Source organism: Gymnoscopelus microlampas, assembly GCF_963454915.1.
Source record: "Gymnoscopelus microlampas genome assembly, chromosome: 1".
In the NCBI taxonomy this organism is placed as follows: domain Eukaryota; kingdom Metazoa; phylum Chordata; class Actinopteri; order Myctophiformes; family Myctophidae; genus Gymnoscopelus; species Gymnoscopelus microlampas.
Window position 1 is genome coordinate 3922845 of NC_139962.1, and position 20952 is coordinate 3943796.

The following is a 20952-nucleotide window of genomic DNA, read 5'->3' on the forward strand; positions in this document are numbered from 1 at the left end:
GTTAAAAACAACACAACACTGAAATCTTAAAAGACTAAATCAGCATGCGGCCAAAACAGTAAATCATGCACTAAAACTAACACAAACTCCAATACAGCCTATCACCAGTGACCACCCACCTGTCGGGACTACAACTATAGCCCCCTAGTACTGGTACGGCCGGAGCCAAAGATACCTCAGTTTATACTGTTATATATATATATCTTTTATCAAGCAGCTGGTTTGCACAAACACAATAAATCAAAGTAAACAAAATCAAATAACCAAATCAAATAACCAAAAATAAACCTAAATCAAATAACCAAAATAATAAGGACAAAAACAGCAGCGGCAAACGGAGCTTCACCTAACAAAACAAACATGACATAATTAATAACCTGATCAACATAAAACAAGCTCCAATGTGCGCAGCGCGACTGCCTTACCTCTATAAACAGTTAGAGCAGCACAGACTGGACAAACAGACAGACAGCACGCCACGCACACCTCTCGCTCACGGAGAGAACAGGTCGGGAAGGGGGGAGCAGTGAGCACCTGCAGAATAGAACAGCATTAAGTTTTGCTAGGCTCACACATCACTATGCAGTTAACACATATAGTTACATTCGGTACCTTAAACGAGACGCTGAACCGCGACGCTCCCGCACACAACCCACGACCAGGCAGACGGACAAACGCCAACTAACTAGCGGCTGCGTAGAGCTGCCTATTAATCAGCCTGGTGATTATGGGGGCGTTGCTTTGCGTTGCGTTGCCAGGGGCAACCCGAGGAGCTCAACCCACTACACATGGCTAACATAGATGCAAAACAACCTGAATGAGTTGATCTTTATACCTGCTGTGTTTCAGTGGTTGAGCTGCTAACAAACGTCCTCCTGCTGCTTAACGACGACACTGTTTAGAAACGACACGTTTTACTTTTCTTTGCATTTTACTTTGATATAAATCTATGGTATTTTAAAGTGTCAACAACAGTCAGTCAACACACCATGCTGTTTACACTACTGCATTGTGGCACTAGAGCAGTGTTGCCAGGTTTTGTGAGAGAAATAAGCAACCAGGTCTAGGAAAACAAGCCCAAAAGCAGGCCACATGAGCACTTTAAACCTATAGGCCTATGATCTATCTAGCCTATTTGAAAAGAGCCAATCTACAAGCTCACAACACGTTGTGACTGTGAGCTTGTAGATCTGCTAGATCTGCTATTATCTTTGAAACATTTTAACAACATAAATCTGGTGCGGGGGTCAATATTTACGAGAAACTTTACTTATAATAAGTAGACATGGCAACCCTGATTTGTTGTTCTTCGTGTCTGGCATTTCAAGGAAGTTGCGTCCGACTCCAATGAGCAGGTGCGCCATCTATTGGTTAGGAGAGGAATAAGAAAATGTGGCACTACAGATTCCCAAACTTTTCAGACGTGACCCCCAAGATAATGACATTTGAAATGGGGACCCCTCACCCTGACAACTTAAGCACTTGGCATTGTAGGAGTTGAGGCATTTAGTTAGCATTACATACAATTAGTATCCCAACCTGAAAATGTAGCTATCTTCTGTTTAATAGAGAGCTGGAGAGACACCTGTTACTGAACAAAAGTGGGTTTCAACCTTTTTCATGCCAAGCCAAGGACCCCTAAATTGATATACATTTGGCCGCGGACCCCCATCTGAAAATGTTTTGTGTCAGGGACCCCCAGAAGCAATGATTTGAGTTAAATATGTTTGCTTTAAAAATATAAATATTCAAAGATATGCTCAACTTTTCAAGATCTTTCAGAAATAGCAGATCTACAAGCTCATAGTGAGGCACTCGGTGCCACGCTATGAGCTTGTAGATCTGCTATTTTTGAAAAGCCAAAGCTAAGTGGTTAAAATGATTGTGACGCTATGTTAACTAATTTTGCCGGGGGGCCCCCCCCTGGTAGGCTACCCCCCAAGGTCCCTGGAGGGGGGGGGGGGGGTCGTTATCAGTGAGAACCAGTCATTAAACCAGGTTTATCAAGCTGTGGGCTAGCACACAGGAGCACATTGAGAATGTATTAAAATGGCATTAACATTAACATTCAAGTTCAACCTGTGGATGGTCGTGTCCAGCAGTCCTATTTTGGACATGTTATTAATACACAACCACAACAAAAACAACTACTTTTAAAGAGGTTTTGACATGTTTATTAATTGAAATTCAGCATCTCAACATCTAAAAAGCTACAGGTCAAGTTTTCAGGATGGATGGGGTCTGGGGTTGGTTGGTGGAGGAGGTATCTCTCTTCAGTTATAGCAGGGCTCATCACCATGCTTTCTTGTGGTGGACATTTTGGTCAAATTTCCATTTTTGCCACGGACATAAAAAATGAGTTGACAATAATATTACCAGAAACACATAAAGAGCTAGCCCTGAATGACCTTATAACAGGTCTGTAACTCTGGACAAATGGAGTTACAGGTCTGTAACTCTTTGGTTCCATTTGTAACTCTGGACAAATGGAACCAAATGGACCCTTACGGGTCCATTTGGTTCCATTTGTACACTCTCAGAGTTACGATGGTCTTTGCAAATAAAACATTTGTGAACCACTAGTACTAGTAGGACTCCTAATGTTCCATACATAGTGTCACAGTAAATCAGAGTCATACATATTCTGAAGAAAACTAAATAAGAACATTATAATGGTGTGTAAATAAATAAAAAATTGCCACGGACAAGACCAAGTCTTTGACACATTTGTCTGTGTACGGACATGTTGATGACCCCTGGTTATAGTCTTGCTTGATCTCTTTTTTTAAAAACATTTTTAGTTGGCAGCCATGACCTGGTCCTGTTTTTTTACCAACACACAGACGTAAAGGGTGTTCAATGGCCCTGATTTATGGAAAAACATGCAAAAGCGTCAAAATGGCGTAAACTGGTTTCTGCCGGACAGCATAATATATAATTGTTACCGTTAACACTTGAAGGGATATTTCACGTAAAAAAAAACGTTGGGTCATTTTATCGTCTTACTCAGGCTTTTGGGAGCACCCCGGACAGTTTTTAAGTTGCTTGATTCAGTATTTAGATATTTGATAGTCATTTTATCAGACACGCCCCCTTCCTATACAAACCCATTGTAACTTCTCTCTCTGGATCTCTCTCTCTCTCTTTTGATGTCAATAATGAAACTAGCTATTCTTCTTCATAATAACATTTTTTAAGTGCTATACTGTAGTTATAGCAGTGACTGAGATAACAGACTGAAAAACAATGCTTTATAACCGAATGCCACCATTGGAGAGAAAGAAAGAGTGATATTATTTAATTTCATAACAATTCATTATGAATATAACTTGTAATGTAGTGAGATTGGAATAGTTATCAGACAGTCTGTCTGTCTGTGGACACACACACACACACACACACACACACACACACACACACACACACACACACACACACACACACACACACACACACACACACAAAAACACACACACACACACACACACACACACACACACACACACACACACACACACATGTGTATATTTAGGAAAAAAACGTTATAGCTCGATCTGCTATTTTCACTCCTTTAAATAATGTATATATTTCATTTAATTTTTTTTTGTAAAACGTCTTTTGAAATATTTAAAAACTACATGTAGGAAACAAAAAATAACAGGTTATTTACTCGAGACCCTGAACAATTGGTCCGCAACCCACATATGGGTCCCGACCTAGGGGCCTCATACTGGGGTTTGCCTAGGGCCTCCTTAAGCACGCCCCTGTACGCTGGTGTGTCTTCAGGTCACATGACTGAGTGAAAATCTTGTCACATTGTTCACACTGGAATGTTTTTTCTCCAGTGTGGACACGCTGGTGTGTCTTCAGGTTACCTGACTGAGTGAAACTCTTGTTACAAAGTTTACACTGGAATGGTTTTTCTCCAGTGTTGATACGCTGGTGTGTCTTCAGGTTACATGCCCCACTGAAACTCTTGTCACAATGTTTACACTTGAAAGGTTTTTCTCCAGTGTGGGTACGATTGTGTGACTTCAGGTGACCTGACTGACTGAAACTCTTGTCACAATGTTTACACTGGAAAGGGTTTTCTCCAGTGTGGACACGCTGGTGTCTGTTCAGACTACCTGACTCACTGAAACTCTTGTTACACAGTTCACACTGGAATGTTTTTTCTCCAGTGTGGACACGCTGGTGTGTCTTCAGGTTACCTGAATCTCTGAAACTCTTGTTACACAGTTTACACTGGAACTCTCCAGTGTGGACACGCTGGTGTCTCTTCAGGTCATATGACTCACTGAAACTCTTGTCACAATGTTCACACTGGAATGGTTGTTCACCAGTGTGGACACGCTGGTGTGTCCTAAGCTGACCTGACTGACTGAAACTCTTGTTACACAGTTTACACTGGAATGTTTTTTCTCCAGTGTGGACACGCCGGTGTCTCTTCAGGTTACGTGACTCTTTGAAACTCTTGTCACATTGTTTACACTGGAAAGGTTTTTCTCCAGTGTGGACACGCTGGTGTTTGTTCAGACTACCTGACTCTCTGAAACTCTTGTTACACAGTTTACACTGGAATGGTTTTTCTCCAGTGTGGACACGCTGGTGTGTCTTCAGTTCACCTGACTGACTGAAACTCTTTTTACACAGTTTACACTGGAAAGGTTTTTCTCCAGTGTGAACACGCTGGTGTGTCTTCAATTTATATGACTCACTGAAACTCTTGTTACACAGTTTGCACTGGAATGTTTTTTCTCCAGTGTGGACACGCTGATGTCTCTTCAGTTTATATGACTCACTGAAACTCTTATTACACAGTTTACACTGGAATGTTTTTTCTCCAGTGTGGACACGCTGGTGTCTTTTCAGCTGACCTGACTCACTGAAACTCTTGTTACAGAGTTTACACTGGAATGTTTTTTCTCCAGTGTGGACAGCTCCACTTGTCTCACCCCAATCATCACTGTCTTCAGTGACTTCAGTGTCAGATTCAAGCTCAACTTCAACTTCAGAGCAGTGTGAAGAGATGTCTTCATCAATTTCACTTTTCACTGCTAGTAATGTCAACATTGATCCATCAGGCTCCTCTGGTCTTTGAAGTAGCTCCTCCTGTTCCTCTTTAATGTGTGAAGGCTCTGGTTTCTCGTGGAGCAGACTGGGGCTCCTCTCCTGTTCAGAAGAATCCTCCTCTTTACACACAACAAGGTGCAGGATGTCTAGGAGCAGAACAATAATATGATATTGAACAATGGATTTCTAAAATGTAACACTATTTTTCCTTTGTCCATGTAGAACAGGGGTCGGCAACCTTTTCGACATGAAGTGCCATGTTTTTATCTTCTTGATAGTCAGTGTGCCTTAAGTTTAAGTAACTCAATGACCCACCTATCTCCCAGACTGCCTCCCCAGTCAGAGTTATCAGTTTGAATGAATGTAGAATGATGTGCAGGATGTAATTTGTATATAGATTTGAGGAGACTTAATTTAACTGACTAAACCTTTTCTGAATATTTGATTTTAAAAGGAAAAAACTCTCTCTCACACTTATGTCAGTGTGCCAATGATCACCCTGCTGGTGCCAATGAGCACTGGTACGTAAGGGTGCTTACCCCTATTGTGTAATAATTCATTGTGGCCCTTTGATGTCATCGGTTTCGTAGGCTTGCCTTCCAGCTGACCAGGGAGCATTGTTGTAGCCAACAGACCAGCACCACCTTCCCCACAGGAGTCGGCACCAACCGCCAGTCCTTCCCGCTCTACTCCTGAGGCCCACATCACCGTTCAACTCTACGTTACTCTGCTGGCTGCCATCGCTCAAACCCAAGCTACCCTGCAGACCAATGCCAGCGTTCCAACTCCACACTACACTGTTGGCCATCTCCGCTCAACTTCACGCTATACCAATGTTTTCTCTATACTTGCCTACTTGAAACTTGCCACTTAAAGTTGCGGTTGAATGTATAGACCCCTTAACAGACGACGTCACACTGATAAGAACCAGTATGCGTGCTACCAGTATGCGCGCAATGAAACCCATTCTGTCAGGTCTCGCTAGGACGCGCCTCACTAGCCAACAAACAAGAGGGGGTTGGGGTGTGCTGAAACCAGCGCACCGCGAAACAACAGGTCCCAACCTGTTGTAATTGGTCAAATAATTGGTCTATAGCCCAGGGGACGGCAACCTTTTTGACATGAGTGCCATGTTTTAATGTTCTTGATAGTCAGTGTGCCATGTCAACATTAAGTTTAATTATGACACCACATCAAAAAGTTATATTTCCAACTGATTTTGATTGTCCATATACTGTACATAACTGTTTTTTCTTCTTCTTTATCGGGATGTAATGATCATTAGACTCAGATCAATAACCCACTTAATTCCCAGACAATTTGCTATGTACCCTCTACACCAAATCTCTTTACCTAAAATAGCTGATCTACAAGCCAGAGATCTTGTAGATCAGTTAATTTCAGCAAATGCCCCCCCCCCAAAAAAAATAAAATAAATAGGGATGCTAGCGATCAGTGTTATTATTCTAACAGCTCTACAACAAGAAAGAAAATATGAAAAAAAGAGAGAGCATATGAAACTTACTGAGGTGTGGGTGGTCTTCAGGCTCCTCCTGTTTAATAGAAATGTCCCTGGCTGAGTCTGGAGAGTTCATCTTCACCTGCAGTCTGGACTCCACATACTGGTCTGAAATGAAGCAATTGAAAAATAACTTTGTTAACTGAAGACCTTAATGTTCTCAAAATAACAATAATATTTGCAGAAGGCAAAATGGCAAAGCCCAACTCTCCAACATATGAATCTTGGGAGCAAAGATTATAGGATTCATATATTAGGGAAGAAATCCTACGTAATTTAGGATTACACAAGGAAGAATGTGTCAAAAGATGGTTTCCTACGATGCAAATAATGGTCTTAACTCATTGAGTGCCATGCACGTGTTTCACGTGTTTTCCCACTATGGTGCAACGTGCCAATCATGTGTTTTTGAAAAAATAGTAAAAAAAGAAAAAAAAGAAAAAGATATATATATAAAAAGTGCTGACCCCCGAGCCACGGATGTAACAAGTTGAGGCGCAAAAGGTCTAAGTACCTGTATCTGTACCTTCCGTATTGTTCAATAAAAAGCATTTTAATCCGATCGGCGGCCCCTTTTTTTTTTTTTTTGGTAATGTATCAGAGTGCAATACACCTCCCAACCAGTAGTGTTTCATAGTTGAAAGCATCAAAGATAATTCGGAGACAATGGCCGGCGATCGGATTACAAAGCTTTTTATTGAACAATACGGCATATATAGGTACTTAGAGCTTTTGCGCCTCAACTTGTAACATCCGTGGCATGGGGGTCAGCACTTTATATTTGATATCTGAACGTTTATGTAGATTTGCGCTGCAGTAATCACTGGTCAGTCAGTCTATCATAGCAGCACTTGATTCTTGCAGCCCGAGCCCCACGGGCATCTGCTTCTTTCACACCCACAGGCAGAATACGTAAAGAACAGCGATTTGTTGAGTATTAGGTTGTCTGGCTCCTAGTTTATCGAGTTGAGAGAGCAACTGTACACGTAGCCAGTAACAGAACGGTCATTGCGGCGAGAGGCAAGCATGCAGCCATTACACAACAACCATTGTGCAACACGATGGGAACAGTGGGGTGCTAGACCAGCGCTGCTTGGGGATTTAAAAAAAGAAAAAAATAGACCAGAGACCGAGATCGACAAGCCGATTACTTGGCCCTTCTGACCGCCCTTCCGTTGCCTATGGTGTGTGCACCACAAGGCAACATGGCCAATTTGTTTAATCATCTTTAATCATCGGGATATTATCATATATTTTGTCATGACTATTGCATAGTAAAATGTTCATATTGCGACAGAAAAAGAACAGAACAGAAAAATATTTAAGAAAGAGAGAGAACATTAAACGTACTGAGGTGTGGATGGTCTTCAGGTTCCTGTTTAATAGAAATGGCACTGGCTGAGTCTGGAGAGTTCATCTTCACCTTTAGTCTGGACTCCACACACTTGTCTGAAATGAAGGAAGGACTTTAGGGTTCCATGGTTCTATTTCCACTAAAACGGTGATCATTGGGTATTATTAATATATGAGGAAGAATGTTCTTCCAAAAATTGTGTTAAAATAATATTTTTATGTGGACAAAACCCACCAGTTCAAAAGATATAGGCCTATGGCCCTATGTCAAACCATCTACTGCTTGTATGCATATTATAGACATGATGCAAATTCAACCGATTTCTTTTTTTTCAGCATTTAGAGCTGAATTAATATTCCCACTGCGTGTTTGCCGTTTTCGTAAAATTGTGATGTAACAATAAAATGTACACACTTTATAATTTGAAAAATAAGGAGAAATCCTTTGTCAATTATAATAACAGCAGACAGGTGAGTTTGGAGCTAAAACTGTCAATTTGCAGCCCATGAACAAGACAGGGAGATCATTTCCAATGCCATGCATTACCTGGATGGTCATTCTAGGTCTGACACAATACAGCATGACAGATGTTTAGTTGGTATAAGGATTCAAGGTGCATGAAGACATGGAGCTCTAACTTCACTTGACAATCACATTAACATTACAGACAGACTCTGTCTGACAGAGTAAAGATACTACTGGTGGTTTACATGCCGTGACCCCCCCAAGATAATCATATTTGAACTGAGGACCCCCCACCCTGATAAGGGTAGGAGTTGCGGATCTGCTATTGTGAAAATAGCAGATCTATAAGCTGAAAACGTTTGCCTATTTTTTATATTATTTGACAATTTGGCCAATGTTTGACCAGTTTTTTATAGTACTTTGTTGATTACTTTTGATGCAGTAAATTATTTTCGAGGTGTTAAAAAGGTCTTAAAAGTCCTAAAATTGTCACTTCACCGTCACCTGGGGACCCCCCCAAAATCATGTGGGGACCCAGCTGGGGGTCCCGACCCACAGGTTGAGAACCACTGAACTATAGGGTTACAGTGACAATAGTGACGTCAACAACAACAAAACCATAAGTCATTGGATTTATGTTCCAACTTAAATGATGCGTTAATAAAGACAAATAGATTAAACAAGACGTCCGTTCATCTAAAATGATACATAGATGTAGCCCTGAAACATACAGTCATGGAACCGAGAGTTCCTGGTTTAGAGTGGTGTTCTATTTGTTTACATTTACAATTCTCACATGTACATAAACGTTCAGAAGTGCTTTATACCCCTGAGCCACGATGTTACAAGTTGATCCGTTCCGCGATAAGTACCCGTATCTCCCGTATTGTTCAATAAAAAGCATTTTAATCCGATCATGAGAGTGCAATACACCTCCCAACCATTAGTGTCGCATGGTTGAAAGCGTCGGAGAAAATGTGGAGAAAATGGCCGGCGATCAGATTAAAATGCTTTTTATTGAACAATACGGGAGATACGGGTACTTATCGCAGAACGGATCAACTTGTAACATCCGTGGCTCATGGGTAAACACTTTATATTTGAAATGTGAACGTTTATGTACATGTGAGAGTTGTAAATGTAAAACAAATGAAACACCACTCTAAAGCAGGAACTCTCGGTTCACATGATGTGAACCATGGCTAACATAGATGCAAAACAACCTGAATGAGTTGATCTTTATACCTGCTGTGTTTCAGTGGTTGAGCTGCTAACAAACGTCCTCCTGCTGCTTAACGACGACACTGTTTAGAAACGACACGTTTGACTTTTCTTTGCATTTTACTTTGATATAAATCTATGGTATTTTAAAGTGTCAACAACAGTCAGTCAACACACCATGCTGTTTACACTACTGCATTGTGGCACTAGAGCAGTGTTGCCAGGTTTTGTGAGAGAAATAAGCAACCAGGTCTAGGAAAACAATTTGAAAAGAGCCAAGCTCAAAACACGTTGTGACTGTGAACTTGTAGATCTGCTAGATCTGCTGTTATCTTTGAAACATTTTAACAGCACAAATCTGGTGCGGGGGTCCCTGGCACAAAAAACGTAACTCACCGCAACTTTCAATATTTACAAGAAACTTTACTTATAATAAGCAGACATGGCAACCCTGCTTTGTTGTTCTTCTTCTTGTCTGGCATTTCAAGGAAGTTGCGTCTGACTCCAATGAGCAGGCGCGCCGCCTACTGGGCAGGAGAAGAATGAGAAAATGTGGCACTACAGATTCCCAAACTTTTCAGACGTGACCCCCCAAGATAATGACATTTGACCCCTCACCCTGACAACTTAAGCACTTGGCATTGTAGGAGTTGAGGCATTTAGTTAGCATTACATACAATTAGTATCCCAACCTGAACATGTATCTTCTGTTTAATAGAGAGCTGGAGAGACACCTGTTACTGAACAAAAGTGGGTTTCAACCTTTTTCATACCAAGGAGCCCTAAATTGATATACATTTGGCCGTGGACCCCCATCTGAAAATGTTTTGTGCCAGGGACCCCCCAGAAGCAATGATTTGAGTTAAAAATGTTTGCTTACAAATATAAATATTCAAAGATATGCACAAATGTTCAAGATTTTTCAAAAGTAGCAGATCTACAAGCTCATAGCGCTGCACTCGGTGCCGTGCAATGAGCTTGTATATCTGCTATTTTTGAATAGCCAAAGCTAAGTGGTTAAAATGATTGTGACGCTATGTTAACTCATTTCAATTTCAAACCAGTCATTAAACCAGGTTTATCAAGCTGTGGGCTAGCACACAGGAGCACATTGACAATGTATTAAAATGGCATTAACATTAACATTGAAGTTCAACCTGTGGATGGTCGTGTCCAGCAGTCCTATTTTGGACATGTTATTAATACACAACCACAACAAAAACTACTACTTTTAAAGAGGTTTTGACATGTTTATTAATTGAAATTCAGCATCTCAACATCTAAAAAGCTATGAGGTCAAGTTTTCAGGATGGATGGGGTCTGGGGTTGGTTGGTGGAGGAGGTATCTCTCTTCAGTTATAGCAGGGGTCATCACCATGCTTTCTTGTGGTGGACATTTTGGTCAAAATTCAATTTTTGCCACAGACATACAAAATGAGTTGACAATAATATTACCAGAAACACATAAAGAGCTATAGCCCTGAATGACCATATAACAGGTCTGTAACTCTGAGCGTGTACAAATGGAACCAAATGGACCCTTACGGGTCCATTTGGTTCCATTTGTACACTCTCGGAGTTACGATGGTCCTTGCAAATAAAACATTTGTGAACCACTAGTATTAGTAGGACTCCTAATGTTCCATACATAGTGTCATAGTAAATCAGAGTCATACATATTCTGAAGAAAACTAAATAAGAACATTATAATGGTGTGTAAATCAAACAAATTGCCACGGACAAGACCAAGTCTTTGCCACGGACACATTTGTCTGTGTACGGACATGTTGATGACCCCTGGTTATAGTCTTGCTTGATCTCTTTTTTTAAAAACATTTTTAGTTGGCAGCCATGACCTGGTCCTGTTTTTTTACCAACACACAGACGTAAAGGGTGTTCAATGGCCCTGATTTATGGAAAAACATGCAAAAGCGTCAAAATGGAGTTTACTGGTTTCTGCCGGACAGCCTAATATATAATTGTTACCGTTAACATTTGAAGGGATATTTCACGTTAAAAAAAACGTTGGGTCATTTTATCGTCTTACTCAGGCTTTTGGGAACACCCCGGACAGTTTTTAAGTTGCTTGATTCAGTATTTAGATATTTGATATTCATTTTATCAGACACGCCCCCTTCCTATAAAAACCCATTATAACTTCAAACTCTATTTTAACCATGTTAGATTCATCAGAAACACCCGTCCTTGGTTCTGGTGACTGATATTGTCCTTCTAATACGTGAGGAGACTGTTTTTCATTTATTCTTAATATGTTCTTTGGAGGGGAAAAAACCTGAGAGACCGGCTCGTACATTCAGACTACCAGTCTCCTAAGGTTGTCTTAAGACAAACACGTTTGTGTCCTCTTCCTATGGGGAACTATCCCTGTGGCAATTGTGCCCAGTGTGGCAATACGCACAAGACCACATTTTTTAATCATCCTCATACAGGCAAGAAGTTCAAAATCAACAGCATTATCACTTGTGTGTCAACCCATGTGGTATATTTAATCAGATGCCCGTGTGGTCTGGCATATGTTGGTAAAACTAAAAGACAGTTAAAACAGAGAATGAGTGAACATAAAAGTTCCATACGTAGGAATGACAGAGATTATCCTGTTTCTGTCCATTTCAATGATTGTATACATGACATCTCTACTCTCCGTTTCATTGGCATAGAACAAGTCCCCCTACCAAGGAGAGGTGGTGACCATGATCATCTACTTAAACAGAGGGAAGCATACTGGATATTCACACTTCAAACACTTCACCCGAAAGGGCTTAATGATGAATTCTTATTGAATGTAATGTTGTAACTTCTTTGCCTGTTTCTGTGTAGTTGTTTTATTATTATTATTATTTTCCACTCTTATTTCGAGTAGGCCCTTATGATATGATTACTATTGTTGATTTCCCTCTTTTTATTTTGGTATGACTTTTTTCCTGTGTATTATTGTCATGAGTTATTTTCAATAATGCATGTATAGGATTTTCTAAGGCACTGTGCACTTTAACAAAAGTCACATGACTACTTTAAGACGCAGATGTCTGAATGAATGATCACATTGACCTCTTTTGATTGGCTGTCATAGCCTCAGAAAGTATAAAATGTTTGTCAACCTGTCTATACCCTAGCTTGAGAAAGGTCCGAAGGGACCGAAACGTTGCTCTTTTATTAAATAACTCTGAACAAAGTGAGCAGTTGTGTGCGGGTCTAATCTTTTTATTAAGATTTTTTTGAAGTAATGTGTTCTTTGGAAAATGAAAAGAATTAAATACAACAAAAATGTTTTATTAAAAATGGAGAAGAAATCAACGCTGGAGGAACACAGACTTGTTAAGCCTTTTATTTATTTAGGTGGAAGTATAGACTGACGTTTCGGTCTTTCGACCTTCCTCAGAGTCAGTTGATTCAAAATGGAGTTTGAAGTTATAATGTTAACGTTTTTTTTTAAAGCAACATATCCCCTTAAAACAAATGAATATGAGGATTTAAAAGAAGAAAACAAAAGAGCTGGAGAATGTCTCTAAAGCAGGGGTTCTCAAACGTTTTTTCGGCCACCTGGGTCACCACACAGGCAGAGGACCCCATGAGATCTCAACACTAGGGCCTCCCTCAAACCAGAGGAGACAACTCTTGAGCGCTGCATTTACATTTGAATCAGCACAATCTAATCTAAATTCACACACACACTCTCTCTCTCTCTCTTTGAATCAGCACAATCTAATCTAAATTTTTGCCTAGGGCCTCCTGATCATTAAGCACGCCCCTGTACACTGGTGTGTCTTCAGACTACCTGACCCACTGAAACTCTTGTCACAATGTTCACACTGGAATGTTTTTTTTCCAGTGTGGACACGCTGGTGTCTCTTCAGGTCATATGACCCACCAAAACTCTTGTCACAATGTTCACACTGGAATGTTTTTTCTCCAGTGTGGACACGCTGGTGTGTCTTCAGGTTACTTGACTCACTGAAACTCTTGTTACACAGTTTACACTGGAATGTTTTTTCTCCAGTGTGGATACGCTGGTGTTTCTTCAGGTTACTTGACTCTCTGAAACTCTTGTTACACAGTTTACACTGGAATGGTTTTTCTCCAGTGTGGACACGCTGGTGTTTCTTCAGGTCATATGACCCACTGAAACTCTTGTCACAATGTTCACACTGGAATGTTTTTTCTCCAGTGTGGACACGCTGGTGTGTCTTCAGCTGACCTGACTGACTGAAACTCTTGTTACACAGTTTACACTGGAATGGTTTTTCTCCAGTGTGGACACGCTGGTGTATCTTCAGGTAACCTGACTGACTGAAACTCTTGTTACACAGTTTACACTGGAATGGTTTTTCTCCAGTGTGGACACGCTGGTGTATCTTCAGGTCATATGACCCACTGAAACCCTTGTCACAATGTTCACACTGGAATGTTTTTTCTTCAGTGTGGACACGCTTGTGTGTCTTCAGCTGACCTGACTGACTGAAACTCTTGTTACACAGTTTAGACTGGAATGTTTTTTCTCCAGTGTGGACACGCTGGTGTATCTTCAGGTAACCTGACCCACTGAAACTCTTGTTACAATCTTCACACTGGAATGTTTTTTCTCCAGTGTGGACACCTCCACTTGTCTCACTCCAATCATCACTGTCTTCAGTGACTTCAGTGTCAGATTCAAGCTCAACTTCAACTTCAGAGCAGTGTGAAGAGATGTCTTCATCAATTTCACTTTTCACTGCTAGTAATGTCAACATTGATCCATCAGGCTCCTCTGGTCTTTGAAGTAGCTCCTCCTGTTCCTCTTTAATGTGTGAAGGCTCTGGTTTCTCGTGGAGCAGACTGGGGCTCCTCTCCTGTTCAGAAGAATCCTCCTCTTTACACACAACAAGGTGCAGGATGTCTAGGAGCAGAACAATAACATGATATTGAACAATGGATTTCTAAAATGTAACTCTATTCTTCCTTTGTCCATGTTGTTGTTGATGACAACAACATCCTCTGTGTAGTTCTGTGGATATGTAAATGTTGAACACTGTATCTATTAGATGTTTTTCTCTATCTGATTACCCTGTGGTGTTGTCCCACCCACTGATAGATAACATGACCTGTGGGTGTCTATTTAAGTAGGTGAGGTACACACTTCTCCAGTTTAACCCAATGAAGAAGAGCCTTGGCTCGAAACGTTGTCAATAAATTTACATTGGAGCCAATCTGGGAACCCAGAGCCAATTGAGAAGGAAAAACAGCGCCCTCTCAGTTGGCTCTGGGACAAAGACGACGGAGCACCCGTGCGCAAGGAAACCGGGGTTTTGTTCTGCCTTCAGCCTTTCACTTCCGGACGGTGCGACTATGTTTTCATTCCCACTAACAATTTTCTGCACGGAACACTAACACCACTTCTCCCAGAGAACATGGGTCGTTTTGGTTATAAACCCACTTGTTTCTATGATGAAAGAGCAAGATAAAATGTGAATATCTTTCCGTGGTTTTGTCTGCTCCGCGGACGCTATTGTTAAATTAGTTTCGGTTTGTTTCGAGTGGGGAAGGATCGGCGGACACGTAAATCACACCCACTACATTTGATTGGGTAAAGTGCGGCCTGCTTCCTGATCTGAAGGCACGCCCACTTGTAGGCCAGTGTGTACACGTTCTGACGAACCTTAACGACAGATTCCAACTAGGGATGTTAAACGACTCATATTTTGCGAGTCGACGTGTCGGGGCCAAAAATCGACGTGTCGATCGACTTTTCTCTTTTTTTTTTTCTCCCCTTTTTTTTCATGCTGCGCAGCAGTTGAGGAGCGCGCATATTGCTCCTTAAGCAGAATAAGCACCAAAACTGCGCACAAGCTGCAGCTGCACCCATCATGATGATAAAAATTAGACTTTATTTTGTAAACGAGTGTTTATTAAACACGGAACACTTTTTTAATCCGTAGGCTATATACAGCAGCCTAACAAACAAGGCCGACATTTGACCAATTATAATATATATCAGACTCAGCTCTCCTTCCCGATACCAAATAATAACTGTCAGTAACACACACATTGTAAAACAATATATGGCCTGGATATATAAAATAAACATGGATTACAAAGTAATGTAACTGTAAGTACAAAAACAATTGCAGCTGTTCCAAAATAAATGGACACGTGGCGTCCAAAATACGCCTAAAATAGGCGAAAATACTAAATAAATTATTAGTATCAGCAAAACATCAGCCAGAACTTAAGGCTTAGCTAACAGTGCAAAGTCTGTGCAATAAACCAAGTAACACTTGCAATTATCGTTCCCAAGCCGCGTTGCGAGGCCAAAACAACAACGTGGACATTCGCCCTATATCGGGACATTTTAACAAAACAAATAGCCTTCAAAAAATAATTATAACATAATTAAATAATAAAACAGTAACACTGCACAAAATTAAATTAACTCGATTCAGTCAGCAAGCCGTGTTGCAAAACAGTTACACAGTTAAACAGGCCTACACTGTGTCCTGGACATTTTTAACAAATGAAAACAAATAGCAGCTTATAGTGTCAAAATAACATCCTTGACCTTGATCCTAGTACATCCTACCATTCTAGACTTAAACCAACGACTTGTTCTTGTTCAAAAACAAAAGCATGTCCACGTGATCAGGGGTCAGCAGAGTACGAAGCCTATTTAATATCAATCCCGCAGCAGAGAAAACCCTCTCTGCTGGCACGGAGGTCGCGGGAATGCACAAGTAATGTTTAGCCAAGCGTGACAGTTTCTTGTACCTGTTCTCGTGTAGTTCCCACCACACACCTGGGTCTTGTGAGGGAGAGATGGCGTCTTCCCCCAGGTAACGCTCCATTTCCAACTCAATAGATAAAGGCGCCTCCTCGGCGAAATATTCATCCCCGAAGAAGTCAATCATTGCATCCGCATGTTTCGCTCTTTTTTCGGGCTGCGCAGCTGGCTGAGCGACCCCAGGCGTGTCCTCGTCCTCCTCAGTCACATTAGCATCCAAGGCCGGGAGATTTGACAGCAGAGTAGTAACCTTTTCGTGGACAGCTTCTCTGATCGCGTCGGTAGTGAACCTGAGATGCTTGTGTCGTGGATCCAAAAACGATGCGATCATGGCCGCTTTCTCTACAACCCCGAGCTGGTCCAGCTCCATGCGAGAGTTGAGGGACTCTGACACTTTTCTCTTGAATCCCGACACTTTCGCAGATTCCTCATCTGCGGGTTTAAGATACCTGGTTGATTGAATAGTGAATACTTTATTAACAGTTTGAAAAAAAAAAGCACGGTGGCGTGGCACAGATATATACAAAATAATGCATAGTTTTAGTTATTTCAATTCATCGACACATTTAAGACAATAATATACAATCATATGCAAAAAAAAAACATCATACACGAGTAGTAAGTAAGTAGTAAATTAAGAAAGAAAGGCACTAAACAGTTTGGGGGGGGGGGGTCAATTCTAATGATAAGCTGCCTTTAGTTTGACTTCTTTTTTGTTTTACCTGGAGAGTAGAGTGGCTGTCATAGGATACACCATTGAGATCGACACTTCTTTTTCTCCGCACACTGCTGTTGTGGCAGTCTTCAAGGAACGTAGAACAGGCAACATCTCCTCCATGATGTGCCAGTTTGTATCAACGAGATCCAGGGTACGAGCATCTGAGAGTTTAGTGACATCACGGTCCGACAGTACTGCAGCTACGGCCCATCGCTGCTCCAGTAAGCGCTCGAACATGTCATATATGGAATTCCATCTAGTCTTCACGTGTTGGATGAGACGATGGTCACCCTTGAGAGCTTGGTCTCGCTGCTTCACCTTCAGCGCCTGCGTCGCCACGGTGCTATGATGAAAGTGTGAGACAAGACGCGCTGCAGCCCCAACAGCACTTGTGATTGCTCTCTCTTTGAAGCCGTCATTGATGGCGAGCTGAAGCGTGTGTGCAAAGCATCGATGCGACTCCCACTCCGTGTACCGAGAGTTTGCCAACACAATATTCGTTGCGTTGTCGTGGACGCAGACATCCACTTTGTCCGCTATGCCCCAACTCTCAGCTGCGGCCTGCAGAACGTTGGCCATATTTTCTGCAGTATGTCGCTCAGGCATGGCTCGTGTCTGCAAGATGGCACTCTTCACAGTCCAGCCTTCAAAATAGTGAGCGGTTATTGTCACGTAGGACTCTGTCGTCAACCCTGTCCAAGCGTCAGTGGTAAGAGCCACTTTTTGAGCTTTTGACAGAATCTTACGGAGTGAGGCGGCCATCTCTTTATAACGTCCCTCCAGTCGCTTTGTTATTGTTTGGCGACATGGTACGGTGTACTCTGGTTCGAGAAATACCATAAGCTCAAGGAAGCCTTTCCCCTCGACAACGCAAATTGGCATGATATCCTCCGCTACCATCTTGACAGTCAACTCGGTGATCTTAGCAGCCCGCAGGTCATCACAGTGCCGAGGTTTTACTGTGAAGTCTTCCATGGTGCTTTGCTTCGATGAAGGCTGTGGGTGTTTCGATGCAATGTGATTTGTCATCACAGTTGTAGACGAGTGATAAGCATATCTTTTGCTGCACAATTTACACTTCACTGTTTTCTCGTCAATCTTAATGAAGTGATCCCACACCGCACTCCTACTCTTATTTGCAGCTGCCATTTTCACGTGGGCTTTCACTGTGCGCAAGCAGGAAGTAAACAAACTAGTAGCCGGTAACCGCGTGCACGACACATGCACTAAGCAGCACACACACACACACACACACACCACACACACACACACACACACACACACACACACACACACACACACACACACCCGACCTCCCAATTGGAAAACATTTCATTTCATCATTTTTTACATTTTGAACTGGCTATTATGGAAAACGGTAACGTTTAAAAAAAATAATAATAAAAAAAAAATATATATATATTATTATTATTATTATTTTTTTTTTAGATTTTTCGATTTCTATTTTTTGAGTCGAGATAAGCATGAGTCGAAAATCGAAAATCACATCCCTAATTCCAACGCAGAGCAGAATCTGTTCTTGAGAGATTACATTGGAGCAGATGAGTGTGCAGGTTTATTCTCTTTCTTCATATTATCTTCCAACCCAGCACCTCAATGAAGTGATGTGCGCATTCTATTAGTTTTCATATGAGCTATACTCCATATGAAATATGAAATCTAGCCTAGCTGTAGCCCTGAAACATGACTGTCATACCATGACAGTCATGGGCCCACTTGTTCCTGGTTTGCGATTTGTTTTACATTTATAACTGTCACATCTACATAAACGTTCAGATTTCAAATTTAAAGTGCTGACCCCCGAGCCACGGATGTAACAAGTTGAGCCACAAAAGGTCTAAGTACCTGTATCTTCCGTATTGTTCGGTGGCCATTTTCAATATTGTTTTTTTGTAATGTATCAGAGTGCAATACTATTGCACAGAGACAATGGCCGACGATCGGATTAAAAAGCTTTTTATTGAACAATACGGAAGATACGGGTACTTAGACCTTTTGCGCCTCAACTTGTTACATCCGTGGCTCGGGGGTCAGCACTTTATATTTGAAATCTGAACGTTTATGTAGATTTGCACTGCAGTAATCTGATCACTGGTCAGTCAGTCTATCATAGCAGCACTTGATTCTTGCAGCCCGAGCCCCACGGGCTTCTGCTTCTTTCACACCCACAGGCAGAATACGTAAAGAACAGAGATTTGTTGAGTATTAGCTTGTCTGGCTCCTAGTTTATCGAGTTGAGAGAGCAACTGCACATGTAGCCAGTAACAAAACGGTCATTGCGGTGAGAGGCGAGCATGCAGCCAATACACAACAACCATTGTGCAACACGATGGGAACAGTGGTGTGCTAGACCAGCGCTGGTCGGGATTTTTTTTTTTTAATAAATAGACCAGCGGTTGGCGAGATCGACAAGCCGATTGCTAGGCCCTTCTGACCCCCCTTCCGGTGCCTATGGTGTGTGCACCACAAGGCAACATGGCCAATTTGTTTAATCATCTTTAATCATCAGGATATTATCATATATTTTGTCATGACTATTGCATAGTAAAATGTTCATATTGCGACAGCTCTACAACAGAACAGAAAAATATTTAAGAAAGAGAGAGAACATTAAACGTACTGAGGTGTGGATGGTCTTCAGGTTCCTGTTTAATAGAAATGGCACTGGCTGAGTCTGGAGAGTTCATCTTCACCTTTAGTCTGGACTCCACACACTTGTCTGAAATGAAGGAATTGAATAAGGACTTTAGGGTTCCATGGTTCTACTTCCCCTAAAACGGTGATCATTGGGTATTATTAACCCATTTAGACCTGAGGCCCATTCTAAAAACGCCTTCTAAATCCTGACCTTTTTTAAGTTTTCTGAAAAACTTCAAATATTTATTCCAAAATAACAAACAATGTACAGTATGTTGCTATATACTGTACATAACAACAAGAACCCTAAAAGGGGTTCCCGTCCTGAAAGGTATAGTTACAAAAACGGGTCCCCGCCCAAAATGGGATAATATATGAGGAAGAATGTTCTTCCAAAAATGGTGTTAAAATGATATTTTTATATGGACAAAACCCACCAGTTCAATTTGTTAATTATAATAACAGCAGACAGGTGAGTTTGGAGCTAAACTGTCAATTTGCAGCCCATGAACAAGACAGGGAGATCATTTCCAATTCCATGCATTACCTGGATGGTCATTCTAGGTCTGACACAATACAGCATGACAGATGTTTAGTTGGTATAAGGATTCAAGGTGCATGAAGACATGGAGCTCTAACTTCACTTGACAATCACATTAACATTACAGACAGACTCTGTCTGACAGAGTAAAGATACTACTGGTGGTTTACAGGCCGTGACCCCCCAAGATAATCATATTTGAACTGAGGACCCCCCACCCTGATAAGGGTAGGAGTTGAGGATCTGCTATTGTGAAAATAGCAGATCTATAAGCTGACAACGCCTCACGAGCTTGTAGCTCGGCTATTTTCAAAACATTTGCCTATTTCTTATAATATTTGACAATTTGGCCAATGTTTGACCAGTTTTTTATAGTACTTTGTTGATTACTTTTGATTATTATTTTCGAGGTATTAAAAAGGTCTTAAAAGTCCTAAAATTGTCACTTCACTCAGTTCACTGTCACCTGCATGGGACCCCCAAAATCATGTGGGGACCCCCCTGGGGGTCCCGACCCACAGGTTGAGAACCACTGAACTATAGGGTTACAGTGACAATAGTGACGTCAACAACAACATAACCATAGCCTGAAGTAGCCGACTATATCAGAGTGCAATATTTTTTTTGCACT

The 20952-nt window shown here is 41.4% G+C and overlaps 2 protein-coding genes across 2 annotated transcripts; both read right to left on the bottom strand.

Annotated features, from left to right (window-relative positions):
- Positions 1 to 1989: 1989 nt before the first annotated feature.
- LOC311049367 (uncharacterized protein) lies at positions 1990 to 9776 on the bottom strand (the record flags this gene model as incomplete). The annotated part of the gene is made up of 5 exons (XM_084062924.1): positions 9657 to 9776; positions 7943 to 8041; positions 6599 to 6700; positions 4878 to 5219; positions 1990 to 2015 (listed from the first exon to the last, which is right to left on the bottom strand). Exons 2-5 carry the CDS (start codon positions 8007 to 8009, stop codon positions 1990 to 1992), a joined length of 537 nt encoding a protein of 178 aa, XP_083919050.1. The 5' UTR covers positions 8010 to 8041; positions 9657 to 9776.
- Positions 9777 to 16216: 6440 nt separating this feature from the next.
- LOC311049463 (E3 SUMO-protein ligase ZBED1-like) lies at positions 16217 to 18097 on the bottom strand (the record flags this gene model as incomplete). Its single annotated transcript, XM_084063038.1, has 2 exons — positions 16217 to 16853; positions 17127 to 18097. The coding sequence occupies 2 exons, from the start codon at positions 18095 to 18097 to the stop codon at positions 16217 to 16219; spliced, it is 1608 nt and encodes a 535-aa protein (XP_083919164.1).
- Positions 18098 to 20952: the final 2855 nt, after the last annotated feature.